At 37.8% G+C, this 21,627-nt stretch overlaps 1 protein-coding gene across 1 annotated transcript in view; it reads left to right on the forward strand.

Moving 5' to 3' along the window:
• LOC118829296 (aromatase) overlaps window positions 1–17,665 on the forward strand; it is a 34,493-nt gene extending 16,828 nt beyond the window's left edge. The window contains exons 4-10 of the mRNA XM_036736304.1: window positions 2,434–2,588; window positions 4,751–4,927; window positions 6,863–6,977; window positions 9,369–9,483; window positions 12,085–12,247; window positions 12,795–13,036; window positions 15,164–17,665. Of these exons, the coding sequence (XP_036592199.1) occupies window positions 2,434–2,588; window positions 4,751–4,927; window positions 6,863–6,977; window positions 9,369–9,483; window positions 12,085–12,247; window positions 12,795–13,036; window positions 15,164–15,409 (1,213 nt within the window). The 3' untranslated portion in view covers window positions 15,410–17,665. The remainder of the gene's footprint in view (window positions 1–2,433; window positions 2,589–4,750; window positions 4,928–6,862; window positions 6,978–9,368; window positions 9,484–12,084; window positions 12,248–12,794; window positions 13,037–15,163) is intronic.
• Window positions 17,666–21,627: the final 3,962 nt, after the last annotated feature.

Below are 21,627 nucleotides of genomic sequence, written 5' to 3' on the forward strand. Positions count from 1 at the left end.
TATCCTAAATTGTTCTTGCTGTGCTCTGCTCTATAGCTTAACTTTTTTTTTTTTGCATTTCAGATTTTTTTTTTTGAGAGCAGGGAGTTCACCACCAAATCTCTGCTATAATTCTAAGTGATATTGGGGCAGGTAGCAAGTAAACCTGGGATCTCTGATCTCTATGTTTTGAGGTGTCCAGGCTCCATATAGGGTAGCTTTTCCATTTGAGCCAGCAGTTTTATGTTATTTGCTATACTGCCTATATTGAAGGAAGACCCTACAATGAAATAGAAGAAATTTTTGTCATCTTTATTTTTTTGTGAAAGAGGAGAAAAAGCTTTAGAAAACTCTGTATTGTTTAATGAATTAGGTCATTTGGGATGAAGGCAGGAGAATAGTATCTTTAACCCTGAGCGCTTTGATTCAAAGATGGAATCTTTTTTCTGAAAGATTTTTGGTTCATTAGACCTTAGGTCTTTAGACTTTAAATTACCTTTGCCTTTAATTACTTGTTTTCCTTTATTTGTTCTGCTATTAGTTCAAATGTTTATTAAATGAGGCATTTCAGTGTGGTTGATTGACCAGAAGGAAATTGCCTTATAGCACATATTTAAGTTGATGCTTAGGCAAGTAACTATATAATTTAGGTTAAAAAACAACTCTCAGTTTACATTGTCATACAAAAATGTGTCCATTTGTATGATGAGGGCTGCTGAAAAGACTTAAGTAACATGATCTAATGTTATTTAGCCCATCTCAGCCTCATCTGTGAAATGCCAATAGCAAGACCGTCTACCTCACGCAATTGTGTTGGGGTTCAGACAAGCTAATACATGTCAAGTGCTTTGCAGATCTCCAAGCATCATATACATGCTAGCTATTATAATCAATATCATTATTATTAATGTTGAAACTGGTGTTGTCCTAAGGGCAATGAATGCTGTGATAAGGGGCTAACTGTATTCTTTAAATTCGGTTTGTTTCTAATAATGCTCAGGTAGGGTAAGTTTCTCATGATTGGTAACTGTTGTCATCAGAACATTCAGTCCAGATCTCTAAAGCCAAAATGATAATGGAGGACTGAAAAAAACAATCTATATGTGAGATGTTGCTAAGGAGTTAACTCATAGGGCATATGGCAAACACACGTACATACACATACACACTCTATCCATTTTTCACCACCTCCATTCTTCACTTTATTTCGGTCATGCAGAGATGGCCATGCTCTAACTCCCTTTCCTTCAAGCTTGAGAGGCTGAAATATGATGGCAACCACTGCAACTCCTCTTACTCTCTACCTATCTCTTATCATCCCTTAAAATCTATCACAAAAATGAACAGAAGAAACGAAACTTGACTAGAAATCATGAGCGGAAGATTAGTAGTATTAGGTAGTATTAGGGGGACAACTTTTGGTATAAGACTAAGCCAGTGAGGTCTCAACCACACCAGTGTCTGCTCACTGGATAGAGAATCTTCTGGGTTGTCTTAGTACATGGATCTCCAATCTCACAGAAAGCTTAAAGGAAGGCAGGACACCAACCTGCACATAGCAAGCAGCATTTTGGAAGTTTCAGTTTGGTTTGGGGTTTTTTGTTCACTAAAATGTCCTGGGATAAGTTCAAGGCCCTTCTGCATTTCATCTTATTGTTCTTTTCACCAAACTGTTTCCCCAGCTCTTTACATCTCTTTACAGTTAGCTAGCATCATTAAACATTTTCCTGGTGTATTCTAAAAAAGCTAACTGAACCTTCAGTATCAATCAAGAGCATTTATTCAGAGCCTACTATGATCCAGGTACTGTGCTAGCTGCTGGGTATACAGATACAAAGAATGAAACAATTCTTACTGTCATTACTGTTCTCTCAGAGGGAGATAATATCTACACATATAACTATTTACCATATAAATGCATGATAATTAAATACAGAGTACTTAGGGAGAAAGATCACTAGAAGCTGGAAGGGAACAGGAAGGGCTCTGTGTAGAAGGTAGTATTTGAGCTATGCCTTGAAGGAAGGACAGGAATCCATGATGTGGAAGTAAGGAAGGAATTCATTCCAGACATAGGTGACAGACAGTACAAAGTCGTAGAGATGGGAAATAGATTGCTGTAAATGAGGAAGAGAGAGAAAGCTAATTTGGCTGGACCGTAAAGTACAGGAAGGAAGTAATGTATAATAAGCCTGAAAAGATGGGTTAGGGCTGGGTTGTAAAGTGCCAAACAGCGGAGTTTAAACTTTATCTCTGAGGCAATAGGGAGCCACTGGAGTTTATTGAGTAGGGGAGTGGCATGGTCAGACTTGGGCTTAAGGAAAATCACTTTGACAACTCTGTAAAAGACAGAAAGCATACGTATGAATCAGTTTGTATTTGTAAGATTATCTATGTTTGTTAAAGAGAATTTCCTAATAATAAAAATTTTCTCTATTTTTTCTTTCTTTTCAGGTCTTCAAGTATGTTCCATATAATGAAACATAGTCACTATATTTCTAGATTTGGAAGCAAACTTGGGTTACAGTGTATTGGAATGCATGAAAATGGTGTCATATTTAATAACAACCCAGCTCTCTGGAAAGTTATTCGACCTTTCTTTACCAAAGGTAATCAAATTATTCTGGGCTTACATCCTTACATTCTTCTTTTCCTCTGTGGATGAATTTTGATAATTCTACTCAATCCTGTTATTTTGTGGACTGAGGTGCCAATCTGAGTTTTAGTTTTCTCTTTGGATCAGAGTGGCTCCTTTATGAGACAGAAGGAGAGAAAGTCTCTGCACATTTTGTTAGTTGAACCAAGAACTGTTTGCCACTGAGAAGTTTTCTCTATACAATGCCAAACAGCAGGCTTGATCAAATTGATCAGATGTTTTGAAAGTGATAGAATAATGAATGACAGATCATAGAAGTCATGGAGCTGAGAGACATTACAGATGATATAACCTAAGTTCCTCATATTACATATGACAAAACTGAGAAGCAAAGAGGTTAAGAGATGTGTCCCTTCTTGGTTCAAATCCTGCTTCTGAGACATCTTGGCTGTGTGATTCTGGTCAAGACACTGATCATCTCAATGACCCAGGCAAATGTCAGACTATAAGTTGCGAAGAAGTATGCACTGGAAGGGAAGTTCCTTACCAAGAGCTCCCAATATCTGTGAAATCATAGACATGCTCCCTTCCCTGCAAAAACCTCAACCATGGCACAGAGTCAGCACCTGAGCCCATGCCTAGGAACTCCCAATCCAGTGCTCATGCCACTGGGCCACATGAGGTTTCAGAGTAAACTGAGATGTTCTGAGAATACATTACTTTGAGGTAAATGTTGAGGAAGATAGGTATGCCTTGGTATAACTCATTCCTCAATGCCTCTGTCCAAGAAACTACTGTTCTAGATGGACCATGAATCTGTGTTTGTATGGTTATTTTCACATTCAGATGTTGTGTAGGTATAATTGGAGTGTACTGTGCCCAAAAGCTGTCTCCCTTTTAGCTAAACTACATAGCAGATGAGACCCCATTTGCATGGCTTCTAGAGTAGGAGAAAAGTGTGCAAGTGTCAAGCAAGCCCTCAGATGTTCATGTGCATGACTATTGAATTATAAAATTACTGCAGCTATCCTGAAGACAGCCCTGCCTTCTCCCAGACCTGACATGTTGGGGAAAATGAATCTTTGGTGGCATTACCGATCTAAGTGAATGCACAGACTATGAGGGGAAAGGGCATATTTTCTGTATTTTCCTTATGAGTATTTATGATAATCACCCCCTCCCCCTGCACCAGGATCATCCAAGTCAAAAAGGATCATAGATTTAGAGTTGTAGGGACTATTAGAAGTTACCTAGTCCAGTGCCTTCGTCTTCAAGATGAGGAAACTGAGACCCAGAAAATTTAAGTGGCTTGCCTAAAGTCTTATCTATCATAAGTGACAGCTGGGATTTTCAAACCCAGGTCTCTGATTCCAAATTCAATGCTCTTTGCTCAGACTTATTAAGAACAGTTAGCCTTCACCAACAACTTTCCTGGCACTAAAGAAGCAATAGGATTTTAAGTTAATTATCAAGCTTTCCTTTGACATCTTTACCTTAGGCCTACAAGATGATGCATAGATTGTTAACAGTCCACAAAACTAGACCTCACCTATCTGTGAGATCAAGTGAATTCACATTGCCTATTGAAATTAAACTGATGTATTGGTGTTTTTAACTGATCGCTAAGAGTCAACTGCAGTTCTTGATGAAACTATCTTTCATTCCCCAAGGCAACAGTTTCATCGTTATTCTCTGCCCCAGCAGAATATTCATTTGCAGCTGTTTGGTGGTCTATCAGCTGTAGTGATAATGAAGTGAAGCTGAGGGAGTGTTTCAGTAAATTGAGCCAAAATTCTTGCTTCTGAGGAATTTTTCCCCTGGAACATCTTAGACTCTGGATATCTGTCTACATTGATAGAATGCACCATTTCCTTGCTCCACTCTTAATTTCCTTCTGTCTGTGTCGATCCAGCCTTTTGGAGTAAATATTAAGCATTCCCCTTAAATCCATGTCTGCCCCGACCACTGTTTGTAAGTGAGGGAAAAGTTTGTATTAAACAGCATTTCAAGCTCTTTAACACACAGGTGAAAACCCAGAGTGCTAGATGTGTGTGCTCAAGCCATTGAGTCACTAGAAGTCTTTGGTTCTACTTCTGGACTGTGGACTTCACCTAGCTGAATTATCTTGATTTTAATTCTGGTTTACTGACTGTTTCATGTATATGTGCTTTTTAGCTTTGTCTGGGCCAGGCCTTGTGCGCATGGTGGCTGTTTGTGTTAACTCAACTGTAATTCATCTGGACAAACTGGAGGATGTCACCAATGAATTGGGTTATGTCAATGTGCTGAACCTCATGAGACGCGTGATGTTGGATACCTCCAATGCCCTCTTCTTGGGGATCCCTCTGGATGGTATTGAAAATCTTGTTCTTGTCACATTACATTTTGTCCTTTTATTGATGAGAGAGCCAAGTTCTTCCTCTGCAAGGGGAAGGGAGAGCTAGGAGAAGACTCTTGTACTCATGTTCAACTCTTGGTTATATATTTAACTGACTGTATGGGTTTTGTTTCTCCAAGTGTGTAAGTTTGCTTCCCATAGGACTGTGAGTTCTTTTAGGATGGGAACCGTGTGTTCTATTTATCTTATCTCTCTCTCCAGGTCTGAAATATTGCTCTATACATAGTAGAAGTTCAATTTATGTGGTTAACAAACTGATACTATTTTGGCCAAAGGCGAAAAACAAACAAATGAGTTCAGTTTGTTAGTTGAGACAGCCTCCTGCCAACCAAGTTGAACTTTTATACATCTCCAACCATTATTTTGGTGTTGCAAATACCTATTCCCCTTCATCCTCTAAGATATATAAAAACCATATCTATATGATATGAAATGGAGAGTAGCTTACATTTATGTAGCAAATGACGTTTTAACAAAACCAAAAAAGCTGCAGCAATCACAGGCTGCAAATACAGAAGCAGGGGCCAGAATGATGAGGGTGAGAATCTCATTGTACTCTGCCCATTTTGTGCCACACCCAAACTGTTGTGTCCAGTGTATGGCACCACATTTTAGAAAGGATATTGACAAGGCAGAGCGTGTGCGTATATGCAAGTGGCCGAATGGTTAGGGGATTCAAACCTCTCTCCCAAGAGTATCATTTAAAGGAGCTGGGGATGTTTAGCCTGAGAGAGAGAAGGAAGGGAAGAGATATGTCGATAGTTATTTGAAAAGATTTGAAGAGGCATAATATAGAGAAGGAATTACACTTGTTCTGCCTTGCCCCAGTGAAATTTACAGGGAAGCAGATTTTAGCTAAATATGACTAAAGCTTCTTGGTAATTAGAGCTGATCCTATGCGGAAAAAGCTGCCTCAGGTTCCCTCTCACTGGAGGCCTTCAGAGCAGAGCCAGATGTCCATCTGCTGGCGATGTTCCAGAAGGGATTGAGCTATGGATAGAGGCTGGGCTGGATGACACCAAAGATTCTGTCCAGCTCTCAGAATCTGAAGTCTATATGCCATTCTCCCATCTAAACCTCTGTGCTATATAGAAATTACCCAATTCTGAATAGCCTTAGATCTCATAAATACCTGATAATTAATTCAGATAAAGGCTTCATTTCGTAGAGGATATTTAAAAGGAAATGAAGCATTGTTAGTTATCTCATGAATGTAGGAAGCCTAAATAATGCCAGAAAGATTATTTACATTCCTTTGTTTTCCTGGATAATTCACCAGATAGTCATCAACTCCACATTTCATTCTATGTTGAAGAGGCCTGGTGTAATTTGAGAAAAAATATGTTTTTTCTCCATGTTATTGTGTAATTTGGGCTGTGTAGATATGGCTACCTTGTGGTTGTGTTTGCCCAACAGCATCAAGCGAAGTGAAGATTTTTCATTTCTCCAACAGCAGAAGGAATAGTGGTTCTTTGCCCTTCCTATTCTTGGGTACCATTCCTGGGACCTTGCCTCCTATAACCACTGATTTCTACTCTTCTCCTAGAGAATAGCATGGGTTTGAATTGTGTGGCCATGGAGGCTTATCCTATGGTGTGTATGAGACTGGCCTGTGTCAACAAAGCCCAAAGTGGAGGAGCTGGCAATTATCTAGTTCCTTTGGCCAGTGTAGACACATAGATAGGCAAACTGAAAACTTGAAAGCCTGAATCATGTAGGGTTCCTTACTTGGCTAAAACTCCTATTGAAATCGATATTGCTTTGCCTAATAGGGAATCACAGGTAGCTAAGAGCCTGCTAGTTGAAAGTCTTTGGCAAACATGCTCTGTTCAAAGTAGCCTTCTTTGACTCACATATTACCTAAACCAGTTTCTCATTTTCATTTTCAGAAAATGCCATTGTGGTCAAAATACAGAGCTATTTTGATGCTTGGCAGGCTCTCCTTCTCAAACCAGACATCTTCTTTAAAATATCTTGGCTATACAAGAAGTATGAAAAGTCTGTGTAAGTAACATTAACTTTGAAAATTTCTAACTGCTTTATTTGCCTTTCCAATAAGTCTTCTCTTCTAAATGGTGTTTTTGAGAGCTGTGCTATAAGTAGGTTATATCATTTTAACTGTCTTAGAGCAGATCATAAAGCAAAGGAGGAATGTTCTTGAGATGCGTTTTTGATGTGGAACTATCTCTATGATTTGTATGCTTCGAGTCTGGGGTTAGAATGCTGTTGTTTTGCTGGAGAGAAAGGTTGGCTGATCCTATTTCTATCTTTCAATAATAACCTTTTTTCTCTAAAGCAGGGGTTCTTTACCTTTTTTTGTCATAGACTCCTTTTGCAATCTGCTGAAGCCTATGTACCCCTTGCCAGAATAAAAAATAAAATACATAGGATTAAAAAGGAAACCAATTATATTGAAATAAAATCATCATCAAAATATAAAAAACCCAAATCATAAACATCTCAATCTGTGGACCCTAGGTCTATAACCCCTGTGCTAGACCACCACTTTTTTAACTTTCAAAAATGGAGCCACTGAGTCAAGTTACAGTTCTGTTACTTCAGAATTAATTTTTATTAACCCAACTTATAGGAATTTGTAATATTCTTTAAGGCTGAAATAGTTCAGGTTAAAAGAAAATTACTGAAACTATAGACAAAACCATGTGACTGTCTATGAAGAAAATATTATATAGATATGTGAAATATATATGTGTAATATATTGAAATATATGTGAAATATATTGAAAATATTAATAAATTGTATGTAGTTAGCAGTTTTGATCATGGCCCACCACTTATGCTGGCCTAGCCCATTGGAAAGTTGAGCAGTTACAGATCACAGGCAATGTGACACATACTCAGATGAGAGAAAAAGCATCCAACTCATGATTCATTGAAAATTGAAGGTTGAAGGAATATATAGATAGGAAGGAAGCAAACATTTTTGTACCTTGCGATGTGACAGACACTGTGTCAAGTACTTTACAAATATTATCTCGTTTGTTCCTCACAATAACCCTGTGAGGTAGGTGCTGTCATTATTCCCATTTTATAGATAGGGAAACTGAGACAGGCAAAGGTTAAGTGACTTACCCAGGATCACACAGCTAGTAAGTATCTGAGTCTGGTTTTGAACTCAGGTTTTCCCTTTTCCAAGCCTAGCACTCTACCCGCTGTGCCACCTAGCTGCCTCATATAGAGATAAACCAAAATGGTATGTGAGGAAAATAATTACCATTTTATTTTTGGAAGGATTTACATTTTAATATGGGAATCTTTATTGGCATGGGATGTGCAGTATTCCCAACAAAAGAATGTGATAGCTATATTAGGAGAAGCTGAGAAACTGCCTGTTTTTTCCACTTTACTCCCAATTTCATGTGGGAAATCAATAATATTCTATTTCAGACCAAAGGAACCCACGAGCCTATGAAATGTTTTCTTAATATAGTCTGTGGATAAATATAATCTATGGATAAAAAATTAATCACCCACCATCTAATCTGGTGAAGAGTCTTTATGAATTCAGCTAAAGTGCTCTTCATCTAATAGATAAACATTCTGTTACCTGGTCTGCACTTAAAACCTTCATAAAATGTGCTCCTCTAGTGTAGCCATTGAGAATCCAGAACCACTCCCATATACAGTGTATGTGCAAGTATGTGTGTTTGTAGACTAGATATTGGGGGGAAGAAGGGCTGTGTATTTACCCACATGCATATATTTATATAAACATCTTATTTGCCTGTCATGTATATATGTGTATTTATATAGTGTACATGTGTATTGTGTGTACGTGTTTAAATATATACATAAATATACACATGTGTATTGTGTACATATGCATATACATATCTATATATCTCACTAGCCTCTTGTTGCTCTAGGCCAGACGTGTGTCACCCTGGGAGCTGACTGGTGGAACACTCCCAAGAAAAGCTGAAACCAGATTACAATGGGAAATACAATGGCCCATTTCTATTTTAGTTTGACAGCACTATTTTAGGGATTTCTCTAAGACCACATATGCAAATATATAAACTTATATACACATTATATACGTGTGTATATGTTAGCTTCATGAATGATAGATCATAGTAGTCATATATACATATACAAACATATGTGTGTTAACATCCAGGGTGTCCCAAAAGTCTTAGTGAAGTTTTAAGCTGTTAAAGTTTTGCTAAGACATTTGGGACACCCTGTATATAGCTTTAACATATAAAAGTGTCAATTGATCCTGAGTCACTGTTGTAAAATGCAAAATATATGGAATTCAAATATATTTGTAAAATTTCCATTTCACTTATTCCTTATTTAAACAAATGGCAAATATGTTCCCTAGAACTGAGATGAACCAGAGAAGATTAATTTTATTTATTTTTATTTCAGCAAGGATTTGAAGGATGCCCTAGAAATTTTAATAGAGGAAAAAAGACACAGGCTTTCTACAGATGATAAACTGGAAGACTGTATGGATTTTGCTTCACAATTGATTTTTGCCCAGGTACAGTCAACAATTTAGCATAGAAATGGGCTCTCATACTTGCTTGTGTTACTTGGGTCTACTTAGTCAAAGTGAAATGATAGATAGAATAATTATCCTACAAGTGTGTTAGAGGGAGGCTGATGATCTATATAATTCAAGCTAAAATACTTTTTGCTTCAATAGCTTTTTTTTAGTCTAAATTATCTAGATAACTGTATGAACCCTACATTTTGGTAAACAATAACCTTAATATGATGACTAATTTTCTTTATAGAATATATATGTGTATAGAGAAATATATGTGTCTATGTATATATATACATATATGTTTGTATATGTACATATATACACATATATTCATAAATAAGCAGACTGTTATGAACATTGGATGCAGTCTTACTGGAAATTCTTAATTATATACTAGTCTCTTCTCAAGTCAAATTTCAAAATGCATTGTCCCCCAGCTAGTACAAGTTTCCATGTTTCAATAACAAAGTAAGAAGGCACAGCTAGTGCAAGCCGACTTAAACCCATTCAACAACTGGGCTGAAAAAGTCTTTGGTTGGTTCTTCAGAAGGATTTCTTTTTTCTAAACAAATATTGCTCTCAATTAACAGTTTGGATAATTTTCACAGCTGCAGTCTAATGGCTATATGGCAGAATTGGGCTCTATTGGCCAGGAAAACAAGTGGAAATCCGATTGTCTGTTAATTTAGCCAGCAAGGCTTAATGGCAAGATACAGGTGTGAAAAGCTGTCATAGAGAAGTAAGGTTTCAGCGGTGGTCATAAGAATGTTTAAAACAAGACACTGTTGAAATTTTGTCCCATCATCAGGGCATTGACGCCATTAGTAAAATGTGCCCTGTGAGTGCATAGCTCTCCTCAGAGGATATGTAATCCCACATACCAATACTGACTTGGCTTTTGGGAATAAGAAGTTATTTGATGTAAACAGAGCCTAGCTGAAACCAAGTAAAGAGAGAGCACTAAGGACCACGACCCTGTTCCTTCCTACGTAATCTCCATTGGCCAAACTCCTTTTTTGGGCCCCGCCTAACATTCATAGTCTGAAATATTTAACAGAGACTTGAGGCGTCCATGCTGGCTAGAGAGTTCATTCTACAATTCCCCCAATTTTCATTAAATATGTACTAACTAGGTTAATATTTTCATAATAGTTTGTCACACTGGGGGTTTGTGAGGCTAGAATTAGCCGCATCTGAGGTCTACACAAAGGCCAAAGCATTTGTAATGAGATCTAAATATATAGGCACAGCCATACATTTAGTATTATCCTGGGAAGAGAGGGGAGAGGAGTTTGGTTAAAGGAAGATTAAAAGAGAGAAGGGTACAAATTTAAAGAAGTGTCTTTTGTGGAATAATAGAAGTCTTATCTACTATACTAAAAAAAACTGAGTTCAAGCTTTTTATTTCTGTTTAAATTTTGAAGTTAAAGAAACTTTTGATTTGGACTGACATCCAAGATTATGAGGCTGTGGCTATCTATACAATGCCTCAAAAACTGGTCGAAAGGTGAACATTTCATTTAACCATTTCATTTTCATGACTATGCCAAACATTTAATTGGACTGCTTCTCATAGAATTGGCCAACTGACTGTATGCTCTAGCATTATCTAGATATAATCTGAAACCACACTAGATGTATGATAAACCCATAGAGGGCAAACTTTCCCAGTTTGTGTGTGCGTGTGTGTGTGTATGTGTGTGTGCATATGGGGTGCGTGTGGAATGTGTTTAACAGGATCATCAATCTAGAGGGTAGAATCTATCTAGGCCAATACCCTCATTTTACAGATGAAGAAACTGAGGCCTAGAGAGGCTAAGTGACTTGATTTAGGTTATCACACAGGCAATAATGCAATAGAAGTAAGGTCGGAGCTCAAGTAATCTGTCTCCAGAACCATTGTGTTTTTCACCCATTAGATGGTAAGATCTGAAAATATTTTGTTCAATAGTTCAGTTACCTTCTAGTTACCCCTAAAAGCCAAGCTTTGGGGTGTACAAAATTTATTATCTGCAGTCCTATTCCCAACCACCATCAAGACATGTTTTGTACTGGGAGCTGAAGAGCCTTCAGTGAAAAATCCCATACTCTCAGGCCCTGGTCACCTTGGCGATGCTACACATCCTCTCTTTATTACATGCAGTAGAGTGTCCCTTTCCTCCAGTATGAGGACCTGCATGCTCTCAGGTGTGCATATCCACGTGTACGTACGTACACATACACACACACACACATGCGCGTGCGCGCACACACTCTTCTTCCATTCCGGGATGAAAACATGATTATGTTGTTACCATACTAAACAGAAAGCCAAAACCTTAAGCTAGACATTCAGATATCTGAATAACACCAAATAGCCAGGTATTTGGAAGTAACAGACTGGATGGCTAAACCTTTCCATTTGCAACAAAATCCTCAACTTTATGTGGGTATTTATAACTGTTTAATTACAATGAGAATATGAATTTCCTTGTCTTTTAAACCATTCCCAGATACTTTACAGATTCTTGTTCTGAATGTTAAACCTCACTCTACTTTCCTCAGCACTTTGATTTTTACTGTCATTTTTTTAAACTTCTTTTCATTTTCCAGGGTCGTGGAGACTTGACAGGTGAGAATGTGAACCAGTGCATCCTGGAAATGTTGATTGCTGCCCCCGACACTCTCTCTGTCACTGTGTACTTCATGTTACTGTTGATTGCAGAGCACCCAAAGGTCGAAGAAGCAGTAATGAATGAAATCCAGACTGTTATTGGTAAGGATTATAAAAGAAAGCCTCAGATATATCAGTGGCAATAAAGAACAATTTGGTCGGAGGGCCCCCTTTTTATAGCTGAAAAACTTGACGTTGAATATAAGATTTAAATAACTTGTCCAGAGAGCAAAGTAATAAAATGATCTTTTGCCACTTGATGACCAAACGCTTTAGAGGATATCTCTGGCTACTGAAACTTAGTTTTTTTTCACCAGATAGAATGAAATTATGTGGATGCTAAAAAGCAACCATATTGGAGTTACCGACTGTAAAGTGGGTGGCATGTAAAACCAGGAAGGCCAAACGTCCACAAGATTTAAGAATAAGATAGGCAGGCACCTATCTCTTTGATGGTTTATGTTCTTCTAATGGAACTAATGGCCCCTGGAATCTAGGTTTCAGATACAATGCACTGGTCATATAAACTTTTGAAATTATTTAACTAAACCCTTCAAAAGCTGATCTTTGTAACTGTGATAACTCATGTGGCAATATTATAATGAAGATAACATTAAATGCCTTTGTTCTTTTTGTAATATTCCTACAGGTGAGAGAGACATTGAGATTGATGATGTGCAGAAATTAAAAGTGGTTGAAAGTTTCATTTATGAGAGCTTGAGATACCAACCTGTTGTGGACTTGGTCATGCGCAAGGCTTTGCGAGATGATGTGATTGACGGTTATCCAGTGAAAAGGGGAACTAACATTATCCTGAATATTGGAAGGATGCATAGACTTGAGTTTTTCCCCAAACCGAATGAGTTTACTCTTGAAAACTTTGCAAATAATGTAAGATAATCTGCCTTGGGCATTTAAGAAACTAAAATGTACCTCTCCTTTAAGTGTAAAATTGAAAAAAAATTAAAATGCTGAATATTCTGAGTAGGTATTTTTTACACCAAATAAATCACTCTTTTTGACTCCCCCTTTGCTCACAAGAAATGCACATTTTCCCTTCTTTGGAGTAGAGGCTAATCTGCCCCATTCTTACAGCCCACCCCAAACCAGCAACCTTTTCACACATTAGAGAAGGGAAGGGGGATGGAGGGATGGAGAAGAAGGAGAGGACAAGAGTTTGTTAAGCCCCAGCTATGAGCCAGGTATTGTACTGAGCGCTTTACAAATATCTCATTCGATCCTCACACAAATCCTGGGAGGTAGGCACTATTATTATCCTTATTTTACAGTTGAGGAAACTGAGGCAGACAGAGGTTAAGCGACATGCCCAAGATCACACAGCTAGTAAATGTCTGAGGCCTGGTTTGAACTCAGTTCTTCCTGATGCCAGGCCCAGTGCTCTTTGCACTATGGCACCACCTAGGCAGTGGAAAGAGAACTGGAGTGGAAGAAAGATATCCTGGTTATGTCTTAGCCCTGTTGCTTACTAATACCCCCCCCACCCCCACATCCCCTTCCATGGCTCTGGACAAGTCATTTAACCTCTCTGAGGCTCAGTTTCATTTTCCGTAAAAATGGGATTAGACTAAATCTGATGTGTCAGATTCACTGCCCAGAAAAGCTCCTAAGTGTTGCTGGAATCAGATTAGAAATGTAACTGGAAAATATTCAACAAAATAAATAAAAATACAATATGACATGGATAATGTGAATATGCGGTTTTATAAGTCACTATATAGCTGGCAGGAATCTGTTTCTATTTGAGTTTGTCACCATTAGACTGAGATGACCTCAAAGGTCCCTCCTGGCTCTCTATATGATCCTCTGATGTATGAATACAAGTGGTTGAACAGTAAATCAATGTATTGTTTCATTTATACTATGTCAAACAAGTATTTTGACTATCTTTTTATACTGAATTAATTGATTGGCTCCACTTACTAGGTATATGACTAGTCATTAAACCTCTCTAGATCTTAGTTCCTTGCCTCTTCTGTAAAATGAAACAGTTTTAGTAGATAAGATCCAAGTTCCAATCTAGGCCCCAAATCCAGTGATTCTGTAAATGAAATGGCTATTTTGGTATTATGCAGAAATAATTAGATCTTAGTGAAAATAAAGAATGCACCTGAATATAGACTTCATGTGTTCATTTGTGTCCAATGGGACAAAAAGTTTTGCCCCATTTGATTCATCATGTCTAGGATGGCCTTAGGAGTAGCAGGTTCCTATTATGTAAATAAATTGTGCTATTTGGAAAAGATCAAATTTTTTCATCCCACCTGAATTTACTTGTATAGATCCTGATTCAGTTATTTCATGTTTCAGGCCAACGAATGCCCTTAATTTAAGTTGCTTAGGCAATGAGATTACTTATGCCTCATATGTGGAATATAGACTTAGCCAATATATCATCTATCCAGATAACCAAAGTAAAAATATTTGGGTTTTGAATTAATTGGATTCTGTTTTATGAACAACTGATTTCTAAACAATGCCAATCATCTACATAAAAAATGAGGGAAATTAGTTATTTCCAAATATTTCAAGGTTTGGCATCATGTAAATCAAAATTCTATATATTTGATTTTTAAAGAATTATCCAGTTATCTGTTGTCTCATAGAAATTGTTTCTGTCTTAGTGATTTAGAAATTAGTTGTGAATCTGAGACATCTTACATCTTGTTGCTATAAACTTGCCATATTCCTTAATATTAGCTGTTAAGAAATTATCTATGCTGTTTTACTTTAAAATACATCCATTTGAAAAAAATGCACGAGCCGTTTAATACTGAAGCTACATTAGATAAATCAAACTGAACTGGAAAAACTTTTTCTGCTTGATTCGCTGTAATTCATCTACTAGAAAAGAGCTATATGGTTAGATGACTCATTGGTCTTGACACTTATTTGCTATTAAGATAACCCTTAACAAATCAGACCAACCCAATTTTTCAGTGTTAGATAGATGCCACTTGCCTTTCATGTACTTGTCTAATTGTCTGTTTGTTCTCACAGGTTCCTCATCGTTATTTTCAACCATTTGGTTTTGGCCCTCGTGGCTGTGCTGGAAAATACATTGCCATGGTAATGATGAAAGCCATCCTTGTTACACTGCTGAGGAGGTTCCACGTGAAGACATTGACAGGATGTTGTCTTGAACGCATTCAGAAAAAAAATGACTTGTCTTTGCATCCAGATGAGACTAGGGACTTTCTGGAAATGATTTTTATACCAAGGAATACAGAAAAATGCCGAGAATAGTAAAGATGATTATTCAGCATCTTCTTGAAAGCATTTCTCATCTGTAGTTCATCTGACAAACATCCACCCTTTCCAGGTAGTATCATTCTTATGATGAATATCTAGCTGCCTATGATGTTTTGCAGGCCCAGGATTTACAGGTTGTCAGAAAACTGGAATTCTGTCATCTTCAAATCAGGATAACAGACTATGGGAAAAAGACATTTTTTGTTTGGGGTGAAAACTGTTAACATAGAAAAACTGTAGCCTTTTTTTAAGAACCCCATTACACAGATGTACTTTGGGAAGGATAGACTCCCAGGAAATCCCAATTCTAAATTGTTATGGGATTTCTCATGACCTATCTTTAAGAGCATTTGAATGGCTATTGCAGATATTATTTAAGACTATATGTACCCAAGCACAATGAATTGGAGAACTCAAGCAACTATCTAGGTGATTTGGGCAAAAGAAATCTGTTGTGGATAAAAAGGGATTTGGGCATGAGTCATCCACTTTTTCCTGCACAGATTAAATTTAACAGGCAAATGCTTAAAAATGCAGCATTTGACTTTGTGTGTACACAACCACAAAGTGTACACAGTTAACTCTTGATTATCCATTGTAGAAGGTCAATCAACTACAGGGGGAAAAAATCACACATTACATTCTAAAGTTGAATATGAAGACTTTTAAAATTATCTAAATCTTATGACACTAGTAGTATGGATGATGGAGAGTTGACTATGAAATATTAAAATTGTAAGTATATTGAAATCACTTAATATATGTCTACACACTCACTTCTTGAGGTTGGAGGGGAGACAGAGAGAAATGAATTCTAGTTCTTCTATGCCCTGACCCTTGAGCTGATACAAACCATTCCAGAATCTCCCTCCCATCCTCCTCATCTACTATCATTTGTCCTCCCTTTCCTCATGCTTTCTTCCAAGCTTCTTCATCTTTTCTCTCAATACCCCCCAAACCCAAGGCAGCAAATGAATGGAGAACAGAGTTAAAGTGGAAGCCATTCCAGTCTTTTTTTTCCTACCTCAGGTCTTCTACACATCAAAGAATGAAGTAGGAATTTGGCAGTTGCATGGTTTATTTCTCCACTGTATAGCCACAAACAAGATTTGTACTTAGAATGTGTAGAATGGTTGTCCACAGTAATCAAACTGAGTAATTGCTAAAGATCCACTTGAATTCCTACCCTGCAGACATTGTGACTACATCTAAATAATGCCAAACATACATGTAAAACTGAAAATTTCACTGTTATCTAGACATTTGAAAATATTCAGCATTAAATAGACCAATCATACTAATATTTGACTGAATTTTTCAGTTTTCATCCTGAAGTTTGGTATTGTTCAGTCCTAATTTATGTAAGAGAAAAGACTGTAAGCTCCTAGAGGGCAGGGACTACGTTCTGTATTTTTCTTTTGTATCCTTCATGCAGCATCTAGAACAGTGTGTGGAAAGTACTACACACAATGAGTACTCAGTCAGCATTACTGACTGATGCCACAAGCCAAGTAGAAGTGCAGAGTTGAGGCAATTATCTAGAGAATTCAGGGAATGGGTACCAGCTACTTAATGAAAAGATGGTTTTATTAACTTAAATTGTTTAGATTGTCTACATGATTCAGATTCACTAGATAATTGCCCAACCATTCACTTACTTATGCCTTCATAAACATGGGTATATCTGAAGCCAGAGTAATACAGTCACAGTTATCTAAACAATTCAGACCCTAAAAAGGAGCACTGGCATTTTAGGTTTGCATTATTCATTGTTTGTCATGCTTAGATTCACTTAGGGCTTACTGCCCTCATCTTTTGGCTTCTCTTTAGATCTGCACAGTGCAAGCTAGGCAGGCTTGGAGCCAGATTACTACTGGTTTCCTGCCTGATAGCAGAGTCTTAAAGGATAGTCATATTAAATCAGGTGGACCAGATGTGTTGGTGCCCTATAATCTGGAAAGAGCTTATGTTTACACATCCATTTTTAGTGGAAAGTTGAGACAATTTAGTGGATAATGCAGCCAAAAAACCTACTGAGGAAAAAAGTATGAAGTTGCTGTCTTATCAAAACTGATTCTCTGTCAAAATCAAATAATCTAAATAACTGTTCAGCTTTTTGCTATACTTTTCCTGTTCATACAGTTCTTGCATATTGTATTGGCCTGGCCCATGTATTTGAAATAGCATTGATTTTTCAATAGACTGTTGAGAGTCAAAGGCTTGAAAATTAAATTTTCTCCATAGAATTTTGCCTCGTGTTTTCAAGAACTTAATGGTCATTTTTGAATTTACTGTGAACTATATTTTATCATAAGTATCCGAATGTGTATAGTATCAATGAAATGCATGCACTAAGGGCTTTCTCTATGGCCAAGTCAGGTCTCCCTGAGCATACCATAAATCTTCCATCATGTGTTTCCATATTGGCACTCAAGGAGCTTCATTCTCAAGCTAAGGAAAGTGTAGAAAAAGCTATCTCCTTGGCACAGCGGAAGAAGAGGCTTTCCTTTTGCCTGTATTCCACAACAGTAAGGACTGATGTGAAGACCACACATATGTGCGCGCGCACACACGTGCACATACACACACGCACACGCACACACACACACGCACACACCCCTCTAAGCTCCTGCTGCCACTAGCACCCAGCATAACTGGGAACCCACAATGTGTCACTGATCACAGAGAGAAGATGAGCTGGTGAGACTCTTACAGAATAGCCAGAGTTTTGCTTTATTCTGCATCAGGTCTTGTCCACTAAGGCTAGGGTGTTGGTAGATGCATTCATTCTGTTGTGCAATATGACATATGTAGGCAACAATTTCACCTCCCACTTAAGAGTTTACTAGAAATCCTCCCAGTAGGCCATTCCCATGTTTCTCTACGCAGAAGAAAATACTCAAGTAAAATCCCTGCCAGCACTTTCTAAGAAATAGCCTTTATATTTCATGGCCCTGTTATCTAGCACACAGGATTGGTCCACTTGTAAGAATACAGTGCATGTGCATATCTATAGCACATTAAAAGGTACGTAGTGCTTAAAGGGCACAACAAGCCTGTGAAATAGTGACTTGCCCATGGTCACATAGCTAGTTGAACCCAGGTCTTCTGACAGCTAGTTCAAGGCTCTTCCTCACTGCCTTTGCTATCTATGATGTGGAGATGCTAAATGGGCTCTCCTTATCCAGTATCAGATCACAGACTTAGAGGTGGCATGGACCTGAGAGGTCTTCTAGTTCTGTACTCTCATATCACAAATGTGGAAACTGAGGCCCAGAGAGGTGAAAAGTAATAAATGGCAGAGCCAGAATTTAAGCCTACGTCCCCTTCCTCCAGAGTTAGCAATCTTTCTGCTGTACCTGCATCGTAAGTCTATGGTATCCCATAGCAACCACATTTTTGTTTCCAGAGAGCACCTCCAAATTAGATTTGATATGAATAATGAATTGCTTGATTTTGACATGGCACTTTTAGTTAGATTTACTTCGAAGAAACCCAATCAATGTCTAAATAGATGAAAATCAAATAGTATCCTTATCCCAACTCCCTCATGTTTGTCAAAAGCTTTCATATGTATTGTGAGCAGATAAAGTTTCTTTACCAACAATCTGATTGATATATGGCACATTCTGATCAATCCCCAAAAGGTTTTTTTTACCCCTGAATTAAGAGTTCAGAAACCCAAATTTTAATTCCAGCTCTGAAACTTACTAGCTTTTTGACCTTAAGGTGTCATATGTAAAACAGAGATAATAGTATTTTGCCACTACACAGAGTCATTGTGAGGCTCAAAGAATCTCAAATAAAATCACATTTGTCAAAATGCTATCAAAATGGGAGTAGTTTTATTAATTTGAGAACACCTGTCTTCAAGAGTGAACCATCAGTTTCAGTTCAGCTACAACCTAACCAGTAGAGACATTCCCAATTGTTAATGATTTTTGGCAATCATAATACAGAAAAAAACAGTACTTTCAATATCCCAACATCCAGTCTGCAAACCAGGACACAAGACAGTGCATTTCCTTAATTTTAGCCCCAGTGACTGCAGCAATCCATCACACCAAGTGACTAATGTAGCCAAGATAACTGGATCAACAGTGGCACCATCGCTTTATTTTACCAGGACACCAAACATCCTCGTAAAACCTGATATGTTCAACTTTTTTAATCCAACAGATTTCCCAGTTACCCATGTATTTGTCATTGGGTAAATAAAACCAGATACATACTTTTTATTTCTGTAAAATTGTAACTATGTTGAAATCACTTCTCTCTATACACCCATTCCTTGAGCTTTTGCACACATTAATAAATTAAAAGAGCATGGGCAGCTGAGTAGGGATTATTTCACTCTTTGTATTTTGTATCTCTAACAGCTAGCAGAGTGGCTGGCACTTAATAAGTGCTTGTTGGCTGGTTATAAATTTATTTATCTCCCATATGCAGCATTTTATTACTAGTAAGCCGGAAAATTAGGCCAAGATGTTTGTTTCAGGTCTTAGACGAAAACTGGGAAAGTTGCGTTTTGCACTCTTTACAAATCATTTCTTTGCTCATTGTTCCCCCTTGTAGATAACCCTTTATCCCCTCACATGACCAAGGCTGCTTTTCTCTCCCTCTTATCAAGAGCAGCACTCAATAAACTAATTAAAAATGTCGTTGACGCTGAAGTACAAATAATGTATTACCTCTCCTATAAGGGTTTCCCCTCCCATCTTTGGGTTCAAAAAAATCAATTGTTCAAGACACAGTTCACATAAAAACAAAAAACTTTGAGGATTTTAGTAGATTCTAAGTTTAATATTCTTATTGAATTCAATATTCAATTCTAAGTTCAGTGAGATATGGCAGCCACGAAAGCTAATGTGATCTTAGGCTGCATTCAATAATGTCCAGAAAAAGAGAGAAGTTTTAAACACACTGTATTCTTCCCTGGTTATTATGTTCAGCTCAGGCCGCCATACATCAGGAAGCATAGCGACTGACAAGCTGGAGGTTGCCCACAGTAAAATCAACTGGGACGGTGAAAGGAAAATACCAGGAACAGGTTAGATGTTTTCAAGTCTTGGAAGGACTGTCATGTGGAAGAGAAATTTTGCTTGTCTGTTTGGCAGCCAAGGGCAGAGTAAGAGCAAAGGGTGAAAGCTCTAGATGGGGCAGGTATTAGCTAAATATAAAGACAATTGTCCTAACAGTTAGCTAGCAAAAAGTGGAATTCCCTAGGGGATGCCTAGGCAAGTACTGAGCAATCTGTCACCAGGAGTCTTCAAGTAGGGACTGGATGACCACTTGTTTAAAAATATTATTGAGGAAATTCTGGCTTATTTCTGAGTTAGACTAGATTATCTCGTATTCTCTGATTCTAAGTCTGGAAGTTAGAGTAATGATTCTCTCAAAGCTACAGGGTTTGGTGCTTTAATTCACAGGGGCATACTATAATTCCTTTCTAGTCATTAATATCAGCATTACATAGCCTACTTTATCTCCTTAGAAACATGGATAAATTTTTTTGCCATATCTAAGTTTACTTTGGTAGGAATTTAGTCATAAAAGGGGACACATTAACTTTTTCCATAGAAGGTGTCATTTGCTCACCAAGTTGCTGATTTGGGCCAAATGGTACCAAGTAATAACAATAACTAACATTTATAAAATGCTTTAAAGTTTACGCAGTACTTTATAGTCAGCATTTTCATCTGAGCTTCATAATAGTCGCATGAGGTAGATACCACAGGTATGATTACCCCCATCTTATTGATGAGGAAATTGAGAAAGATTAAATGACTCGTCTATAGTCACACAGCTGGTAAGTATCAGGCAAGATTTGAGTTCAGGCCTTCCTGACCCAAAGGCAGCACGTGAGTCACTATTCCATAATAGCTTTCAGATGGCACCCTACTGACCTGAAGTATACAGCTCTCTAGATCTCTTAACTTGCTATGGTAGGGTGATGCTTGGCTATGGATACACAACATAAGACATTTCAAATGGTACTTCAGAAATGATTCTTTTGTGCCCAGCTGCAAGGGAAATGGGGAAGGAGGAAGGTATGGGGCAAAAATATAGATTGAATTCATCTGCAGCAAATGAGGACCGATACAAATGACCCTCACTTCCATGGCCAAACCAGTTAAGTCACTAAGATATGAGTCTCACCTCTCTCTGCTGGCACTGGTATGTTCCCCTGCCTCTTGATATTTTCACCTCAG

The sequence above is a fragment of the Trichosurus vulpecula genome, chromosome 8, assembly GCF_011100635.1.
Source record: "Trichosurus vulpecula isolate mTriVul1 chromosome 8, mTriVul1.pri, whole genome shotgun sequence".
NCBI lineage: Eukaryota > Metazoa > Chordata > Mammalia > Diprotodontia > Phalangeridae > Trichosurus > Trichosurus vulpecula.